General features: G+C 36.5%; 1 protein-coding gene across 3 annotated transcripts in view; it reads left to right on the forward strand.

Annotated features, from left to right (window-relative positions):
* Naaladl2 (N-acetylated alpha-linked acidic dipeptidase like 2) overlaps window positions 1-20,318 on the forward strand; it is a 1,016,062-nt gene that overhangs the window by 86,884 nt on the left and 908,860 nt on the right. The window contains exon 1 of one of the 3 annotated variants that reach the window (XM_004652077.2): window positions 970-1,089. The exons of the other annotated variants lie outside the window; for them this stretch is intronic. Within the exon in view, the coding sequence (XP_004652134.2) occupies window positions 1,047-1,089 (43 nt within the window). The 5' untranslated portion in view covers window positions 970-1,046. Of the gene's footprint in view, window positions 1-969; window positions 1,090-20,318 lie in introns of those variants that run through there. 3 annotated transcript variants of the gene reach the window in all.

A 20,318-nucleotide genomic window follows, 5' to 3' on the forward strand; every position in this document is an offset into this window, starting at 1 on the left:
GAGACAGAGGCAGAAGGATTCAAGTTACAGATTAGCCTGGTTCATAGACCTCCTTGCCTCAATAAATGAATGAATGAATATACATATACATATACATATACATATACATATACATATACATATACATATACATATACATATACATATACATATACATATACATATACATATACATATACATATACATATACATATATATATATATATATATATATATATATATATATATATATACATGAAAGCTCACTCAGGTATCAAGTATCATTACCATAGCTTACGTCCAGTCACAGTGATCTCAGCACTCTACTGTTAAACTGTTCCTACTGCCTATAGGAGGAGGGTGAGGAGAAAGATTGCAGAAAAAGAAGGAAGAGAAAGTGCCCTTTGTTTTGTGTTCATTACTAATAATTCTGTGTTTAGCGCAGTCACATGGTCTTTTTACAATCTTCATATTAATTTTCTGAAATAGGCATTACTCAATTTTATATCAGGAATTTGATTTTAAAGAAGTTATACCTTTCGTCTTAATCTTTAGTATAGTTTGATTTCAAACCCTGTATTTATACACCTGCACAAAACAGATTCTCATGCTGATTTCTATATAAAAGAAATAGATGTTGCAGAATGCACTTAAGTTTATATATATTTAAGATAAGGAGATTGACCACCCAGAAGAAGGAAAGAAATAAATCCTGAGCTCTGTGCCTTTATGTGTTGGTGATAGTGACAGTCTGGGAAAAATGTAAATAAGTTTCTGTGCTGAAGTGAAAGTGCAGCATGAAAAGTTAATATCAAAACTGAAACAAAGCCGTGTTCTGTGAAGTGTACGTTAGTAGCAGGACACTGGATCAAAGCATGTGATCTCACTCCAGAGTAAAACAGGTCCTGCCAGCCCAGGTAACTGGGGAAGCTGGTGGTAATTATTCACAGAAGAAAGCAGGTAGTGTACTGTTGCACTGCTACAGCAGAGAGTCAAGAGGTCACATCGCTCGCAAGAGAGCGACACAACCCAAACAGCTTGGATCCTTTTATAAAGAATTAATAAGATGGGAGAGAATGAAGCCAGTTTACCTAGCACGTCTTTGCAAGGTAAGTGCCAACAGGCTCTGGAATGATCTCAAGTCATAAATGCAAGCAGTGTTGATAACTGTGTGTGCACGTGTGTGTGTGTGTGTGTGTGTGTGTGTGTGCGTGTGTGTGTGCGCGCACATGTGCACGCATGCTCCCAAGCTTGCCCGCATGTATTTGAAGGTTTTCTTTGAGGATTGGATGGAGAACTTAGGGTGGCTAATAATGCTAGCATCTCAAGTGTGGCAGAAATTTGAAAAACCCTTTAAAACTCCAACTGGAAAATTTCCAAAGCTGGAAAAATGTTGCAATAGAGTTCCCAACATTGGCCGCATACAGATTTCTGTCTGTACCTGTGGAATTTCATTTCATTTGTAATCCGTGTTGCTATCACTGTGTTGTACAACTTAGGTACCTGTGTCATTACTCTAACTCCACGTTTTAAGTGTAGAAAACATGGGCTCGGGGGACAGCTTATCACCCTGGGGAGTGGTTTATGTTACAAGTCTTACTTAATTAGATACCTTTGCCCTTTGGAGGGGTTGGCTTTGTTGACTTTGGAGAGACTAAGCACACATGGTTAATCTTGTCAAACACATATAAAGTGGCTCCCACATTTCTTTTTTGTTTTGAATAAGGAAAGTTCTTTCTTATGAAAATTTGTAAAATATATCCAATATTAATTTCCATAATTACTTATAATATACCCTCTTGTAAATTGTTTACCATTTTTATAAGCAAACAATTTTTGGTGAAGACATATTTTAAAATATATTTGATAACTATATTTTTGTTTAGTCTTTTTCTTATAAAACTATAAATAATGGGCCACAAAAAAATGCTGTGTACCCCAGCATGCCATTCCAATAAAAATAATCAAAATGCCAGGCATGGTGGTTCACGCCTTTACTCGGGAGGCAGAGGTAAAAGGATTGCTGTGAGTTCGAGGCCAGCCTGAGACTACAGAGGGAATTCCAGGTCAGCCTGAGCTAGAGTGAGACCCTACCTTGAAGCATACACACAAATAAAAAGTTTATAAAGAGTAAGGCTGATAATGCATTATGAACTATAGAGAGTGATTAACTCTGCCTTCTATATCTGTGGTTAAGAGAAAGAAATAAAAAGAAATAATCAAAGCTACAACTTGGAAATAGAAGACATTTCTGAACAGCCATCTGATGTTGCGAGCATGTTTGGTAATTGAAATGCATTATTCATGATGTAAATTCATTACTATATTTTCTTTTGTTTCTTTAATATTCTCTACTATGCCTGCTAAAGAATTACAGAATCTTATATCTTCTTCAATCTTCATGTGTTCTAAAATTCTGTGTAGAAAATGTCATACACTTTTCACTTAAAAAAATAATGAAAATGTCATTAAATCAATTCTACTTAAGGGAAAAATGTACTAAAAGGCTTATTTAACATAATTGTAAAGTAATAATTAATATATATGTATATATTATGCATATATGTATATATATTGTACACACACATACATATATATGGTGAACCAAATGGTATACACTTGATCATAACACATACCTGAATTCTTTCTAGTAAACTTGCTTGGAAAATCTGAGAGTTACCTAGATTGTCAGGGTTGCTTATATTAGTGACTGTGCACAAGTTGTATGTTCGTCTGGCTCTCATGTAGAAAGCCTACTTTTGGCTGAGTCTGTACATTACCTATGCTCAGAGATTGACAATAAACCCAGGAATAGACATACTCTTCCACTCCCCATTTTGTGTTGCCATTATGGTCTCTAGATACTTCTTAAGAGCCCTAGAGTGTGTACATGTGCTGTTTTAGGTTTTCCTTTTTAACTGGTGCCTTCATGTATGTTACATATCTGACAGTATTTGTGTTCTTCTGAATGAAGGTAAAGCTTTCCTTTCTTCCTACTCACATATATGAAAAAGACACAATTATTTCAAAATTAATAATTAATATATATGATAAAGCTAAGTACACACTTAGCTTCTAAGAAATGCTATTGTAAATTGTCTTCGTGAGTGAATGTGCCTAAGTATGTGAACCTTTTGTAGTTAGGGAACCCTTATGTGATCAGTTTTATTCTGGAGCATTTTTTTTAATGTGCCCTTCAAAGTTTTTCAGTAAGGAATCTTCTGTTTTTCAGATTATATCTGCATTAAAATGTGTCTTTGGTAAGTTTACACATATTACAGAACTATCTTCTTGGAGTACTAAAATTTTTTCATTCCTAGTGGATTTTAATAAAAATTGTTGAGACACTTTTAACAAGATAATGTGAAATGAGGGTACTTCTGTTGTTGGTTTATAAATAATTTTATTTTACTTAGATATAAAGGAAATTGTTGTGAGGATAAATTGTAGATTTATTTACATGTAGAAAGGTAAGGTATTTTGAAATGTTTGCTCAAAATTTTTATAGAGTGAATACAGTACTTCCTGGTGTGTTCACTTATAAAATGTTCTAACATAATTGTATGCAATACCTGGGTCTCTATCTGAAAGAGTTTCAAAAAAATCAAAATAAGTGAAAAATATCTTCTTGAATGTTTACTTTTGCCTTGGACTTTATAACATTTATTTTAAAAGTTCTGAACTGGGCATGGTGGCCCACACTGGTCATACCAGCATTTGGGAGGCAGATTCAGGAAGACTGCTATTAGTTCTTGGCTAATCTGGACAACATAGTGAGTTCCAAGCTACTTTGGAACACAGAATGAGGCGTGCATTTTTATCTTTTCTGCCAGGAATGACTTACATTTTCTATAATGTACTTGTCTTTGATCTTATTAGTAACTATGACAGGGTCCAGTCAAAGTAGTGAAGAGAAGGGACAATCTTCCACTTGGGAATCTCACCAGAATCACTCCTTGGGAATTCAAGACACACAGATGTTTACCTGTTTTCTTTGTCTCCTATGGCCTTTCATCAAAATAAATCTAAGTCCACCAACTTCTTTATAAAGATTGTAATCATAAATAAGAACAGAAGGAAGAGAGGAAGGGAGAACAGTAGGTAGGGAAGGATGTAAGAAGAACAAGAAAAGATAGAAAGGTTTAAAATTTTTAGTTTTTGGAAATAATAACTAATTATTACCTATTTATGACATCCTTTAGTTGAAAAACTATGTTCAAATCATGTTCTTTATACTTGAAATAGTGGCCATTTTACAAGTGCTTTGTGATGATTTTTTGTTATCATTAGATTATCATTGGCATTCCAAGGATGCCTTGAGCAGTGATTTTCCAAAACTATTTATCTATGCTATTTACAGTCACCCAACCATCTTTAGTTAGATCAGGAAACATAATCCCCAGTGTAATAATACTGGAAGGTGACTGATGGGTAGTGTTCATATCTTTAGTTCTGTGCTCTTCAACCTGCGGTGGGAAGGGCTTCTTGGTGAAATTTGCTTTGTTGCCTTTCTACAATGTGAAGATGCAACAGGAAAGCCAGTGCCAGGTGCTGAGACAACTTGACCTTGGATTTCCAAGTCTTTGCAACTATTAGCAGTAAACTTGTGTTATTTATAAATTACTTAAATTCTAATATTTTGATAGGATGACACCAAATAGTCTGATGAGGGCTAGGTACGGGGATTGTCAGGTGCTCTTTCCTGGACATCTCTGACCCAGCAAGCACCTGATTGCATATGCTCTTATTACTGAAGACCATGGACCGGCAGCATTTCAGTAGCACTGGAATCCAGGTTTTCCTAATGAACATGTAGCTGATCCAAACCCAATTTAGCTAAAGGTGCATAGAACTCAATTATCTTTCCGAACACACACACACACACACACACACACACACACACACACACACACCCTTCTCTCAGTCCTAATATTAAAGTAGCCCCAGAAATTTCAAATATTATATATGAAAGAAGGTTCATCAAATTCTCAGGATTCAAAAACATGAATTATAGATTGCAAATTTCCCCTACTTATTTAAAAATACATAGCAATGGGCATCTTAGAGATAGCTTAGCCATTCAGACAGTTGCCTATGAAACCTAAGGACCCAGGTTCTGTTCCCTAGTGCTCATATAAGCAAGAAGCACAAGGCAGTGCATGTGTCTGGAGTTTGTTTGCAGTGGCTAGGAGGCCCTGGTATAGCCATTCTCTCTTTCTCTCTCTCTCTGTACCTCTCCCTCTTTCTGTCTTTCTCAAATTAAAAGGAAAAAAAATAATAATATATAAATAGCATGATATGAACAATAAGGGTACTTTCTAAACATGGTTATTTTTGGAGGAATGAAAGAATCCTTTCTTTGCATATCATATACAGATTCACAGGTATGTCCCAGAGGCAGTTGGTCTATAGCTGGGGTGGAGAACCAATGCTCAGTTGGCAGGAATGCTGGCAGCTTCTATCCTGGCAACTACCTACTAGAACACACACTACAGTTTCTCCAGAGGCGATCTTTGTGTATGTAGGGACTTCTTACTTCTTTTCCATCAGGAATGGCATGGGTCTTTTGCTTGTCATTGTACCTTATTAATAGGTATGAAAGGAACTAATCAAAAATTAAAATAAAAGAATGTGTCATTAACCTGATATGGTCCTTACCCAAGTCTCTCCTCAGAAATTCAGTGCTCACAAATGTTTATGGTTTGTTTTTTTTTTTTTTGCTTTTTTTCCTCTATTGTTGTTTTCTCAAAATATGTCCAAGGCCACCAGTTTCTTTGTAAAGGGTATGACATTTTAATTCACTCTTGGGAATATTGAATAAATGCATTTCTGAGTTGTCATAAGCCAGAGCAACCTTGTAGGCAGTCGTCTCCTGGTGTTCTTGCTCTCACACACTGTGTTTATATGCTGGCTGTCTTAGAGCAAGTATGGGTGTATTCAGCCCTTCTGATAACAGTCTCCTCAGAACCTCAGTTCTGCCTTGTTCTTTAGTTCTAGGAAATAGTGGCTTTATCATGACTTTATAGGCTATAAGCGGCTCACGTTCAGGAGCACAATAATATGTTCTAAGCACAGAGAAGTTGGTTGGGCCCTGTGGAAGGTAGTGCTAGTCAGGAGGAAAAGGAGCATCTTCCCCCACCCACTTGAAGAGAGTTGGGCTTACAATGAAAGGAGAGGGACGGTTGCTATGGAATATTCACAGCTTCAATCCAGCAGAGATGATAGATGACCTGGAATCCAATATTTTTACTTCATAGCACAGCTAACAGACATCCTATGAAGAAAACTGTCTTCATCCTCTCTATCCAGTGACTGTAATTAAAATATATATATATATATATATATATATATATTTGGCGTTCTACTTCTGGAGAGTCACTTGTGTTCTGATTTAGTACGGGAAACCCAGTCTCATAAGTGTTTTCCATATTGATATTTTTTGATTCCTGTATTTGGGACCTGGAAAACATTGTCTCATATTCAGCTATGATGGGTCCGTCCAGGTTTGGGCTTTCCAATGACTCAATGACTCCATCACTTTTTTTTTTAAATTTTTATTTATTTATTTATTTGAGAGTGACAGACACAAAGAGAAAGACATATATATATATAGAGAGAGAGAGAATGGTGCGCCAGGGCTTCCAGCCTCTGCAAACGAATTCCAGACGCGTGCGCCCCCTTGTGCATCTGGCTAACGTGGGACCTGGGAACAGAGCCTCGAACCGGGGTCCTTAGGCTTCACAGGCAAGCGCTTAACTGCTAAGCCATCCCTCCAGCCCGACTCCATCACTTTTAAAGCAGTTAGTTAGTTTGTATTTTAACAGAAATCAGATGAAAGTATGTGGTATGTGTGTGTGAGTGTGTGTGTGTTATTGAAAGTGTTTTTATTTTATTTTTTTTTATTTTCAGAAATAATGCTTCTTCTATTTGGCTAGTAAAAAATCCAATCTAGGCAGAAAGGTGCCTTAGTGTCTGTGCTTGTGAGTTGCAGCCTGAGGGTAGTAGTCCTGAATTCTCCAACCTGTTATACGGGTTTGGTGTGTATATTTACTTTCTGTGGTGAGAAAAGTATCTATGTATTCATCGTTGTAAACCATGCCTATGAGTGCCTGGAAATCTTTCTGAAATCCCACAGAGGACTTACCAGTTTGTCACTGGCCCTGCCTGGTGTGTAGACTTTAATAGCACTTTCAGTTAAGACAGCAAGAAGCTCATGTTTAAAACATCTTCGTTTCATGAGGAAGGCCATCTCCACTTCTTCATGATCGACTTGAACACTTGAAGACCAGTGATATTCTAGAGTTGAAATTTCAGTATTACAAGTATTACAAGTCCCTTTTGGAGTGGAAGCTTTCTCAGACTTTGCTGGAAAATATAATATCATCCTCTAAGAACAAAACTGTGCATGTTTGAAGATAATAAAACTGCTGAAATTGCCAAGCCCTAACACCACAGGTGAGTCTGACCTAAATAAACAGGCTATGTAAAGGTATGTGAGAAGATGGCTTTAGGATGATTCTCAGGTACAAGACAGAATCCTTGGGGCAGGAAACTGGGATTAGGAGAAGAAATCTGAAGTGTGATATAAAAAAGAATGAAATTGACATCACTGAGCTGAGGAGCTCCTTTCTGATGTATTTGTCTTTCTATAGACATAGTATATTAACCCTGTTAGAAACAGGTTGACAAGCAACTTGTTTTGTTGAAATGTGTGATAAAACTGGTTAATGACAAGTTACTTAGTTAAAACCTGCTGTTGAGAGAAAAGGCAATTCTCAAACACCTTGAAATTCAGTTTGCTCCTGGACTTTTAGATAATCTGAAAGGCACAGTTTAATCCCTTTTGATTTAAATGATATTTTATGCCACTGAAGGTGTTTTAAAAGGAAAATAGTTTAAGTTTCAATTAAAGTCACTGTGAAATCTTGAAAAAAAGGTGATACATACCTCTCCGATGCTGTGACCATTTAAGCATGATTATTATTATGAAGGCAATTAGCATATTTTCATGTGTTTAAAAGGTTGGCTCGGTCTTTGGATTTGTTTCCTTTTCCTTAAAGGAATGGAACAAAGGGTGCAGTAATAATCAGATGATTATATGTGTATAAACACCATGTAATTATTCCATTCTCTGCTATTCTCTGTATTTTGGAAAGAGTTTAAACAAATTTAGATAATTGAGTAGAACAGCGAGCCAACCCTTTTGTCACAGTTTATTTTGGAAAGATTATTAACCAAGCACATACTTGACTTATTATTAGAAAGTGTTGCAGTTAATACAGAAGTGAAAGAAAAATAGGCAACTGACAAGTTTGCAAAGAAAATGTCATTAGGATGAAAACATAAAAGGGCACTGTGATTCCCTTGATCCTCTGAGTGTCTAATCTCTCTTCAGGAAAAGAATGTGTAAACAGTTTTATTTGACAGGGCTATTTTGTTGCTCTGCTGATAGGTATGTTTAACCATCTTCACAGTTGAACACTTTCAGAGGTGCTTTCATAAATGCTTTTAGTAATTTATACTGAAAAGCAATCTACCCCTCCTCTCTAAACCTCTGATCAGTGTACTGCAGGTTTCATATTGAATACCAAAAAGAAAAAAAAAAAAAAGTGCCTGACTTGAAGGAGTGATATAAAATCCTATCTACTGAAAATGGCCAAAGTAATTTTTTTAAGAGGGACTACTAAATTTAATGCAATATACAGTAGACATGCAGAAGGAACACATGTGCTTTTTGTTAGCAACACAGAAAACTATGCTGTGGGAGTTTGGACCTGGATGAATGCCTAGTATAGGGAAGTGATTAACCACTTGGAGTCATTCCATCTCTACAATCCCATTGTCTTGGTAAAAGTGATGACTTTTGAAAGCAGCGTGAGAAGAAAGAAGATGAAGAGTCACATCTTCTTTTTCCTTTTTTCTTAGTTTATGAATCCTTAATACCATTGCAAACCAGACCTTTCTTCCATTAATCTATAAAAATATGTCTTGAAAGATTTGCTGTCACATTCACATTTCTTGGTGACCGGCATGACTTCGAGAATAGTACTTTGCCATCATAGATGTAGGCTGCTTCCTGTCTTTCTGCTTTTTGTTGTTGTTGTTTTAATGTTTACACCACAAATAAGTTTCTGAGAAATTGTAGACAAATGTAACGATTTACATAGTTTGATAGAGGGAATATGAGAATATGATTTAATTGACTCTGCAAAGACAATAAATTAGAATAAGTAGCCAGAAGGAATAGAATCTTTCTTGACCAAAATCACCCAGGATGAAAAGCCAAGAGATTATATTTACCCTCACATTTAGGTGCTGTATTTTCCTCTCTCGTTGCAAATAATAACTTCAGAAGAAAAACAAATTCAAACAAAGCACGTATTTTTCAATTGGCTACAAATGAAAAAACAATGTAATTGCAGCCTGGAGAGATGGCTTAGTGGTTAAGATGCTTGTCTGTGAAGCCAAAGAACCCATGTTCAACTCCCCAGGTCCCATGTAAGCCAGACACAGAAGGATACACAAATGCAAAGGTTGCATGTGCACACAAGATGGTGCACACATTTGGAGTTTGATTGAGTGGCTGGATGCCATGGCGTGCCACTTCTCTCTTTCTCTTTCATAAAATAAAATAATAATAAAAAGTTAACTGGGGACTAGGGATGGAACCCAGTGGGAGAGTGCTAGCCTGGCATCACAAAAAAATAACGATAGTGAAAAACTAAGTTTAAATATCTTAACAACTTCTGCATAGGTCACAGTTTGCTTTTAACCTCCCAAGCAACCAAAAGAAAGAAATTGGTTTCAAGATGTATCATGTTCAAATCATATTAAAAATGTCCTAGTTATTGAAGTTGCATATAGATTACTTGACTGGACATGGTGACAGAAATCAGAATAATTTCTAGGCAGGAGACTAGTCTATATAGAAAACAGAGCTTTTGTTAGATAATAGTGTGAAAAAGCATAATATTATCTGATTCATCTTTGAATCTTGGACTGGATTGTTTTCTTTGGAATTCCTATAACTGTTATACCCTCATAGAAGATATTTATCAGAAAATAACTTACATAGAACATTTCAACATATGATGAATCTGTTAATAAAAAAATAAGTCAAAGGGGTCAGTAATAAATACAGATGGGATGAAAATGATGGAATACCTAGTAAGCATGAGACCCTGGAACCTTAGTACTGAAAAAGGCTTTGTAAGAGCCAAATATTTAAATGTATTTAGCTAGCCATGCTTCTAAGATTATAGCATATAAAAACTGATAATTTAATAATCATAAGCATATGACATTGTTTAGGTGTTGCTCCTAAAATTAATATTGAATTTTATGTAGGTGTTAACCATTCCTTTTAGCTAATGAAGAGTTCAGACCATCACTTAGGGTTCATGGAGGAGAGAGGGTGGGTAACAATAAAGAAGACAACATTGGCATTGATAACAAGAACATAAACTTTTGACCTTAAATGCAATGAATTTTTATGTTTCAATATTGATGAATAGAAATTAATGGGGGAGAGGGAGTTTAATAAAAAAATTATATTGTATGCTGGCTTATCTTTTTTTTTAAAGTTTAATTTATTAGTTTTATTTTCAGCAAATACAGGCAGTTTGGTACCATTGTTTAGGCTCATCCATGATCTACCCCCCCCCCATTGGACCCTCCTTGTTGATGTAAATGGGTCGTGCATTGTGGAGTTAGTCCACAGTTATTGGTACGATAAATGTCTCTGCATATCATGACCCAACATATGACTCTGACATTCTTTCTGCCCCCTCTTCCGCAAAATTTCCCTGAGCCATGTTGGGTTCATTTTTGGTCTGCTTCAGTGCTGAGGTGTTGGGGGCCTCTGAGGCTCTGGCTCTCTGATTTGGTAGGAGTTGATTTTTCTTTGTGTTGGTCTCCTTCCCCCTTGTGCTGGAATCCGGTTCATCAGGAAAACAGCACCCTTGCTTGTTTCGCCAATTTTGTTTAGTTTCAGTCAGGCCCCTTTTGAGGTATGTTGGGGCAGCTCTCTCCTTAGGATCTGCATCTATCTGAAAAAGAGAAGCAGATTCTCCAACGGAGAGTAAGTTTATGCTAGTTTATCTTAACTGCAATTTAAAAGTACCTAGACTCACTTGCGAGGAATTATTTTGATTCGCTTAAATGAAGTAAGATAACCTGCCTTAACTGTGGATAACATCATTCCATGGACTGTCATTCTAGACCCATGGTGTGTGTGTGTGTGTGTGTGTGTGTGTGTGTGTGTGTGCAAAATAAATTAATATACAATACATACCATATAATATATAATGTATAATAAATGTTTGTATGTGTATATATATAAAGGAGAAAGCTAGCTGATGCAAGCATTCATTTTCCTCTTCCTCCTCACTGAATGAGAGCAGTGGCCGCAAGCTTCTGCAGCCATGCATTCTCTGCCGTGGTGGACCATAACCTGAAACTTTAAGCTGAAGTGAACCCTTCTTACTTTAAACTGGTTTTGCCAGGTATTTTGTCCCAGTATCTAAAGAATATATACTATTTTCAGTCTTAAGTCTGACCTCACAAATAATTTCTAAAATAATATTTTTTATCCTTTATAGTTTACCATTTCACCTATAAGGATTTCTTTTGAGCAATATCTTCTTCTTTTAGATAAACCATGATGTTGCTTGTATTTTTCTAGAAATGAGGAATTATTAAATTGTATTTATCAGAATACTTTGATGTGTTTTACTAACAATCCAAAGTAACACAGATACAAATAATAGAATATTCTGTAAGAATATTCTCCCTATGAAATTTACATTTACTTCAGTTGATGATTTTCCAGAATAACAAAAGTATTAATATACTGAATAATACTATAAGGCAGAAATGAAATGGATTAAGCTTACTTAAATCTCTTAATCATGGCCTTTTCTCCCAAGAAGTCCATCTAGCTGATTCCCATGCCAAGATCTCTGAATACTGGTTGCTCCTACTGAACTTTCTAGTATTTGCCCTTCTTGTCATTCACTTGCCTAATTAAGAGTCTCAGTCATACATTGTCCATTGTCTTACCCCAGCTACAGCAGCCCAACTCTGTCTCAATTTGTGATTTACTTTTTTAATGTTACCAATAAGCATTTTTCTTTCTTATATATTTTCTCATTACATATTTCATTACTACATTTCTATTTTAGACAATATAGCTAACACATACTGTTTTAACAATTATATGTTTATCCTTTTACACTCAGAAAAAAAAACAAACAAAAAATAATTCAAAATATTATTCCTGCAAATATCTAAAGTAAGAGGAGCAATAAAAATCAGAAGTCTAAACTAAAAAAAAAAAAAAAATCACTGGCAAAAAAATATCATCTTAAAAGTGAGCTTTTCCAAGAAGAGAGTCATTTTAAGAGGTTGAAAGTACTCATTTGTAGTTAAAAATTAGAGTAGTTTTTTTCTTTTCATGCACTTTAGTTCTCTTCTGCATTGATTTTGTTTAGGGTTACCAGACTGTATTCTCATTCTAAGTAGGAAGAGTTAAAGGGAAACAAACCAAAAAGAAAGAAAGAAAGAAAGAAAGAAAGAAAGAAAGAAAGAAAGAAAGAAAGAAAGAAAGAAGGAAGGAAAGAAAGAGGAGAGAGAGAGAGAGAAAGAAAGAAAGAATTAAAGAAAGAAAGAAAGAAAGCAAAGCAAAGCAAAGCAAAGCAAAGCAAAGAAAAGCAAAGAAAAGAAAAGAAAAGAAAAGAAAAGAAAAGAAAAGAAAGAAACTGAAAGGAGTAGATTGTCTGAAAATATGAGGGTAGAGTCTAAGGAAAAATGGGAATCCAATCTTAAGTGCTAAACATGAGATTAAGTTCTGGGGTTGCTGGTCAGCTCTGCATGTAATATACAATCCATAAAAATTGTGAGTGGTAGATAAGATTACTTGGAGAAGAGAAATCTGACCCCTTTTCCTTAAATATCCTGCACTTGAGATATTATTGGGAGACATCAAAGAGCAGATTGCTCTATGGCTGATAGTATGCACTTAAGTGTTTCCCTCTGCCAATCAAAACTGCCATCACCATCACTGAATTTTCAAATGTGTCCTCACTATTTAATAGCAACAAAGAGTTGAATCCATGTCTTGATGGTAGAATTTTAAAAACGTGAACGACGTTGAGAGATACTTCAGGGTAGTGTGGGCTTCACTTGTACTGAACAAGGAAGAAAATATTGTGACAAATTCAAAGTTTCTGCTTTTAATACAAGAGAATAGTGTTATTTACTGACTTGGGCAAAATGATATGTGAAGCAGTTTAAAAAAGAAAACATAATGGGACTACTTTAATTAATACAATAATGAACTATAAGGTATGCTTAGATGATAATGGCCAGGATTTAAATCATAAAACTTGAGGCTAAAGCTAGAACGGAATTGAAAAGTTGGAAGATTTTAAGGCATGAGTGACAGATGATATTGTTGACAGGTGAGAGTTTACAAAGATTGATTTTTAGAGGAAGAAAACAAGAAGACATGGCTGAACCAGGTGTTTGAGCAGAAATGGAACAAATTGTGATGGTCCCATAAGCAAAAGAAAAACGTGTCAGGGTTTCCAGAGAGCTGCATGAGTGGGATTTCCATATAAACAACATGAAAATATCAAATGCTAAAAGAGTCAAGTCACCAGGTCTTGGCGACTAAGGTGTGGAATCAGGAAAGGGATTGTGGAAGAATGCTACCTGCAAGTAGCTGAAAGTGCTGTGGAAGAGATGACGACGACACAAATCTAGGGTTAAATTGTCAGGAGCTAAAAGTAGTGAAGGTCACATGATAGAGTGCCGAGGACTGAGCATGGTCAGGCAGGGGGAGAAAGAAGTAAGTTCTATCACAACACTTTTATGAGGCAAATGGAAGTATTCTCCACAAGGAAGGAAACAGAAATGCAGCAAGGAAGAATGAAGGCACTAAAGTATAAGGGGTGTGATTGAGGCAGAGAGGGATGTGGATTGCTACCCTGACATTTCCCTTCACTTTATTTCCTCTATTTTGATTTTTCTTGCTGGAGGTTGAACCCAGGGTTTCACACAAGGTGGGTAGTTCAACCACTGAGTCACATACATCATCAACTGTCAGTAACTCTAGGGAGAGGCAGAACAACTTTCTCTCTCTAGAAGGACCAAGAGAGACCAAATGACAAGTTTACTGAGCTACACAGAATAATTTGAGATGAAGCCCCTGCCAAATGTTCCATACTTTTACAGCAAATGATGAGTTCACCCAGCTAGGAGCCAGCATAAGGCTTTGTGTGGTGCGTTGACTCCATGAAATATTACTTTAAATGATTGGCTTGTGGTAATGTCACTCAACTTGGGAAAACAATGGGAAATAAATTCAGGTGAACTTAAGTCATACTTCATAGAGACCTTTACACGGTATCTTCTCATTGCTATACATTAGGAAAGCATCGGTGTACAGCATCCACACATAATGATTGTGAACAGGCTTATGATATTTGTATTCATAAGGCTGCATGTCCATTTAAATCTGTTAAGAAACATAAGGCCTGAATCATATATTATCAATTCATGAGTTTGAATAGCTAATGATTGGCAACAGGGTTTGTGTCATTCTATTATTTTATCATAAATAACAATGAGAAAAAGAAAACAAAATAACACAGAGGAGAGTTGAAGTACCATTAAGGGGCAGAGCTTAATTTAATTCAAGACATATTTCATTCCTTTATTTATTGACCACTATATTTTAAGGTATACTATTTTAATTGAGCTACCAAAAATATAGCATACCTGTGATAATTTGACTCAGGTGTCCCCCATAAACTTGAGTATTCTAAATGCTAGGTTCCTAGCTGATGGAGATTTTGGGATTAACGCCTCCTGAGGCAGTGTATTGTTGGTGTGGGGTGGACATTATAGCCATTGTCCTCTTGCCAGTGTTTGGCACACTCTCCTGTTGCTATTTTCCACCTTATGTTGGCCAGGAGGTAATGGCCAACCTCTGCTCATGCCATCGTTTCCCCGTCATTATGGAACTTCCCCTCAAGTCTGTATGCCAAAATTAACCCCCATATTTCCCCCACAAGTGACTCTACCAGCAATGTGAACCAAACTGCAACAATACTCAAGGAGAAGACTTATATCCTCGTGCAATAATTATGGACTATTAAATAATATTACTGAAAAGAATTTTTTTCAATAGTCCACTTTATAATTGATATGTCTGCTTTCCTATGGATACTGTCCCTTAAAAAATTCACTTCAGTTACAAGTAGTGTGTTTTTCATGTGGATGCATCAGGCTGCCTCTTGTTGTAGCCTACTCTCACATCCTGGTGATATTTCCATCATGCATACATCCCTGGCATTTTTGTTGAAGGCGATAAAACTCTATAGAGGTAGTTTGAAGTAAATGGTCCTTTTAAATCCAAGAAAGCTTTGACTATTAACCTTCAGTGTGAAGTTTTAGGTTACTACAAACTAGTATTAAGGAGTACAGGTTTACCTGTACAAAATGCACCTTAAAGGGGCTTTTAGACAATGGATGCTTTGCTGACATGAAAGTTGTTTCCTCTTCAATATTTTTAACATAACAAATTACTTGTCAAAGATACAAGCTTCCTTATATTATCCATAACACGTTACAAAATGTTAAACAACATAACTGATGTAGCCAATAATTCTAGGCTTAGCCTTAAATTTCTGAAGAGAAAATTGTCCATGGTACAGATTTTAATTATGCTATAAACTTTCGAAAATAGCTATTGGTCTTCAACATCTGATGTCAGAAACCTGATTTTCCTTGTTCTATAGCCAAGGAGAGGTTGTTATATAGGCTTAACATGAAGAATTCCAAGGAAATCAAAGAAAGGGTGGGTATAATAACTAAGTTGTTATTGCATGTGAATAACTAAAACATTATAGAATTAAGGATCGTCTTTCAGGACTTTCTTACGAAGCTAGAAATAGGTTTGAGTTAAGAAATATGCTAGCTTTCTGGGCCTGGTGGCAAACACCTGTAATCCTAGGTACTTAGGAAGATGAAAATCATAAATTTAAGGCCTGGCTGGACTGTAGAATGAGCTCAACAACAGCCTAAGCAATTTAGCAACAGTGTTTCTCAAAATGGCAAGTACAAAAAGAGATAGGAGCCAGGGGTGGTGGCGCGTGCCTTTAATCCCAGCACTCAGGAGGCAGATGTAGGAGGATCACTGTGAGTTTGAGGCCATCCTGAGACTACATAGTGAATTCCAGATCAGCCTGGGCTAGAGTGAGACCCAACCTTGGAAAACCAAAAAAAAAAAAAAAAAAAAAAAAAAAAAATGAGAGAGAGATAGGGAGCTGGGTGTGGTTAAAGGCACATGCCTTTAATCCCAGCAGCTCATGAGGCAGAAGTAAGAGGATCACTGTGAGTTCAAGGCCACCCTGACACCCTGAGACTGAGTGAATTCTAGGTTAGCCTGAGCTAGAGTGGGGCCCTACCATGAAAAACCAAAAAAAAAAAAAAAAAAAAAAAAAAACCGATGGCAATATAGCTCAGTGGTAGTGAACTTTCTTAGAATACACCAATTTGTAAGTAAAGCATATACTCTCAAGATATTTTTAATGAACTTTCTTATTTTAATGCAGAAAGAATAAATTAAAAAGAAGGAATTTTAAAAACGTTTTTTGTTTATGATTTATTTATTTAAGAGCAACAGACAGAGAAAGAGGGAGGGAGAGAGAGAGAATGGGTGCGCCAGGGCTTCTAGCCACTGAAAATGAACTCCAGACACATGCACCCCCTTGTGCATCTGGCTAACGTGGGTCCTGGGGAATCAAGCCTCAAACCGGGGTCCTTAGGCTTCACAGGCAAGTGCTTAACTACTAAGCCATCTCTCCAGCCCAAAAGAAAGAATTTGTTTAATAGTAACATTGTCTAAGGCTTTTTTTTTTTTTCTTGTTTCTTACTTACATTTTTTTTTAAATGCAGTCCAAGTTGGCCTTAAACTGAAGACCCACAGCCTAAATGTACTTTAATTTCAGATGTACCCCATCATATCAAGCTCATGACTTAATTTTTTTTTTATTTAAAAAAGAAAAGTTTGTTTAGCTGGGCATGGTGGCACACACCTTTAATTGCAGCACTCAGTAGGTAGAAGTCGGAGGATCACTGTGAGTTCAAGGCCAGCCTGGGACTAGAGAGTGAGTTCTAGGACATCCTGGGCTAGAGTGAGACCCTACCTTGAAAACAAACAAACAAACAAAATGATTAAAATTTTAAAAATTATTTATTTGTAAGGAGAGAGTGGGGAGAGAGAGAGAAAGAGAGGGAGAATGGAGTAAAGACAGAACAAGAGAGAGAGGGACAGAGAGAACATGTTAGAACATCTAGTTACTGCAAACACATTCCAGATGCATCTGTCACTTTGTGTTTTTGACAATATGAGGCTACAAGCAAGCATCTTTTACCACTGAGCAATCTCCCCAGCCCAACTTAAGTTTATTAAATGCTTTTATAGTGCAATGACCATTGTGTTGGAAATATAACAAGTGATTGTTCTACAAATTTTCTTTCTGGAATAAATACCTCATTCTGTTAAGATTAAGCAGACATTCACTATGATAATGATCATGATGACAAGAAGAATTGAAAGTGTATTATGTACTTCCCACTGCTGTGACAAAATAACTGACAAAAGGCAACTTAAAGAAAGAAAGCTTTATTTTAACTTACATACTGTTTAAGGTTATAGTTCTTCATGGCATGACACACGATGGCAGAAATTTGAGCCAGCTGGTCTCACTCACTCCACAGTGAGGAAGCAGAGAGTTACGAATGTTGATGCTAGTTTTCTATCACCCTTTTTGTTTGTTTGTTTGTTTTTTCAAGGTAGAGTATCACTCTAGCTCAGGCTGTCCTGGAATTCACTATGTAGCCTCAGGGTAGCATTGAACACAGGGTGACCCTCTTACCTCTACCTCCCAAATGCTGGGATTAAAGGTGTGCCCCACCATACCTGCTTTCTCTCTCCTTTTTACCTAGTCCAGAATCCCAGCCCAAGTGTTGCTTACAGTTAAGGTGGATCGTCACACCTCAATTAACCTAGTGAACCTATGCCTTCACAGGCACGCACAGAGGCAAACCTAATTTACCTAACCCCTCACAGTCATGCCTAAAAGCTTATATCCTAGGTGGTTTGGAATCCCGCTAAATTGGTGAGTGTAAACTGTAGTAGGTCATATCTGCAAGATTTTTATAAGAGAAGGACATTATGTACAAGGCCAGACTTATTAATAACATTTACTATGTGAGAACAATTCTTCATTTTTCTTTACAAAAGTCTCTAAGTGACATTTTCAGCACCATGTAGGAACTAAGTAGAAGAATCATATCTTAATCCCATGTCTGTCTCATTTATGCAGTCATGATCTTCTTCAATAAGTACAAACTCCATTAGTTGTTCTTGTCAAGAAGCTGGAAACTCAGATTTATATAGCTTTTATGTAAATAGATATAAACATAAATTTTATAGTAAAAAGTTAAGATTATCCTTATTGATTTAATCAGCATTCCATCCTTATTGCAAGACAACTGAGATAATCAGTTTATAAGGAATCACTTTTGTCCACAGTTTTGGAGGCCTTGGTCCATCATTGGCTTTGTTTGTTTCTCCAGGGCCTATAGTGAAGCTGTGCGCACTTCATGGCAGGCAGGAGAAACAGACAAAGAAAAGAACACCCCAAGGGCACATCCCCAATGACCTAAGACCTCCCCTAGGTTCCACCTCTTAAAGAATCCACTGTGTTGGAAAAACACCAGGCTAAGGAGTTGAGCATTACCACATGAGCCTGTGAGAACATTCTTGATTCAAGTTGTAGCATTCTTTCTATAAACATTGATTAATTTTAGATGTAACTGAAGCTAAATTAAAGGAGACATGAACCACAGCCACTCATAGTCCTCCATGGGATACAGTACACTATTGTGTGTCAAAGGAAAAAAGAATGAAAAAAAAGAAACATAAAACAGAATGTATTACAAGTAACTTCAGATTTCTCTGATAAATAGGCTGTAATTGTTCTCCTGAATTTTCAGAATCTAATTTTTTTTAACTTTGATATTATGATGCTTTGATTTGTGAATTTTAAAAACTCAATTCTTATTTATAAACCAAGCTATTAAAAATGTTAAGAATGCCAGGTGTGGTGGTACATGCCTTTATTCCCAGTACTTGGGAGGCAGAAGCAGGAGGATCGCTGTGAGTTCGAGGCCACCCTGAGACTCCAGAGTGAATTCCAGGTCAGCCTGGGCTAGAGTGAGACCCTACCTTGAAAAAAAAATATATATATGTTAAGAATATTTTGACATACTCAGTAGCTTACCAGAGATTCTATAGTCTGTTTTGCCTCAGTGTGCTCCTGCCTTATCATGGTGGGAACTGCTTAACATTTAATAGTAGTTGTGGATTATAGGTATTTTATAAAATTTTACATTTTTAAGGGAAGTGTGGGAAGCCTACTATGCATGGGAATCTGACACTCGTAATATTTCAACAATATCTAAAGATGTTACTGCTTTTTGTATAGTACTTATGCAAAACATGCTGTCTGGAATAAATACTTGAAAAGATGAGTATTTAAATACAGAAGATATTAGGTGCATTGTAAAAAACATCAAGAGATCCTCAGTGAGTGAAATAAATGGAGTGTCTCAGGGTAAAAACCTAGTTGTGAAAATATATAGTGTATACCTGTGTCTCACTTAGTTTCTCGTTGTTGGAGAAAAATGCACATCCAGAAGCAGCTTAGGGAAGGAAAAGAGTTTCATTCAGCTTACAGTTCCAGAAGGGAGAGTCCTTCATGGCAGGGAAAGCATGGTCAGAGCAAAAAGCTGGTGCCACATTGTCACATTACTAGGGAGGAAGTAGAGAGAGAAAACACTTCCAGTGACACACATCTTCCAGCAAGGCTCCCCTCCTAAAGGTTCCACAAACTCCCCAAATAGTGCCACTTTGCTTAGGACAAAGTATTCAAACACATGAGTATATACTGGGGAGAAGATTACATTCAAATTACCCACACTATGCAAATGTAGAATTTCAAGTACTAACTTATAATGCATTCCTAGCAAATAGTAGACTATAGGAGTGATGACTTTGTTATTGGGCTGCCACAAGCATGTTTGCAGCCCACTGATTACAGTGGAGTTGTAAAGCTCAATACATTCTTACAAAGTGAACAATAGCATGTTCTTTTCTCTTAGTTTCTGCACATATGTGCATGTATACCTTTCTTTCCCATTCACCATATTGCACACAAGCACATGGTACAGAGGTCAATTACATTTTGCATAAACTGGCTTTGGG

This window comes from Jaculus jaculus, chromosome 11 (assembly GCF_020740685.1).
Source record: "Jaculus jaculus isolate mJacJac1 chromosome 11, mJacJac1.mat.Y.cur, whole genome shotgun sequence".
Taxonomy (NCBI): Eukaryota; Metazoa; Chordata; class Mammalia; order Rodentia; family Dipodidae; genus Jaculus; species Jaculus jaculus.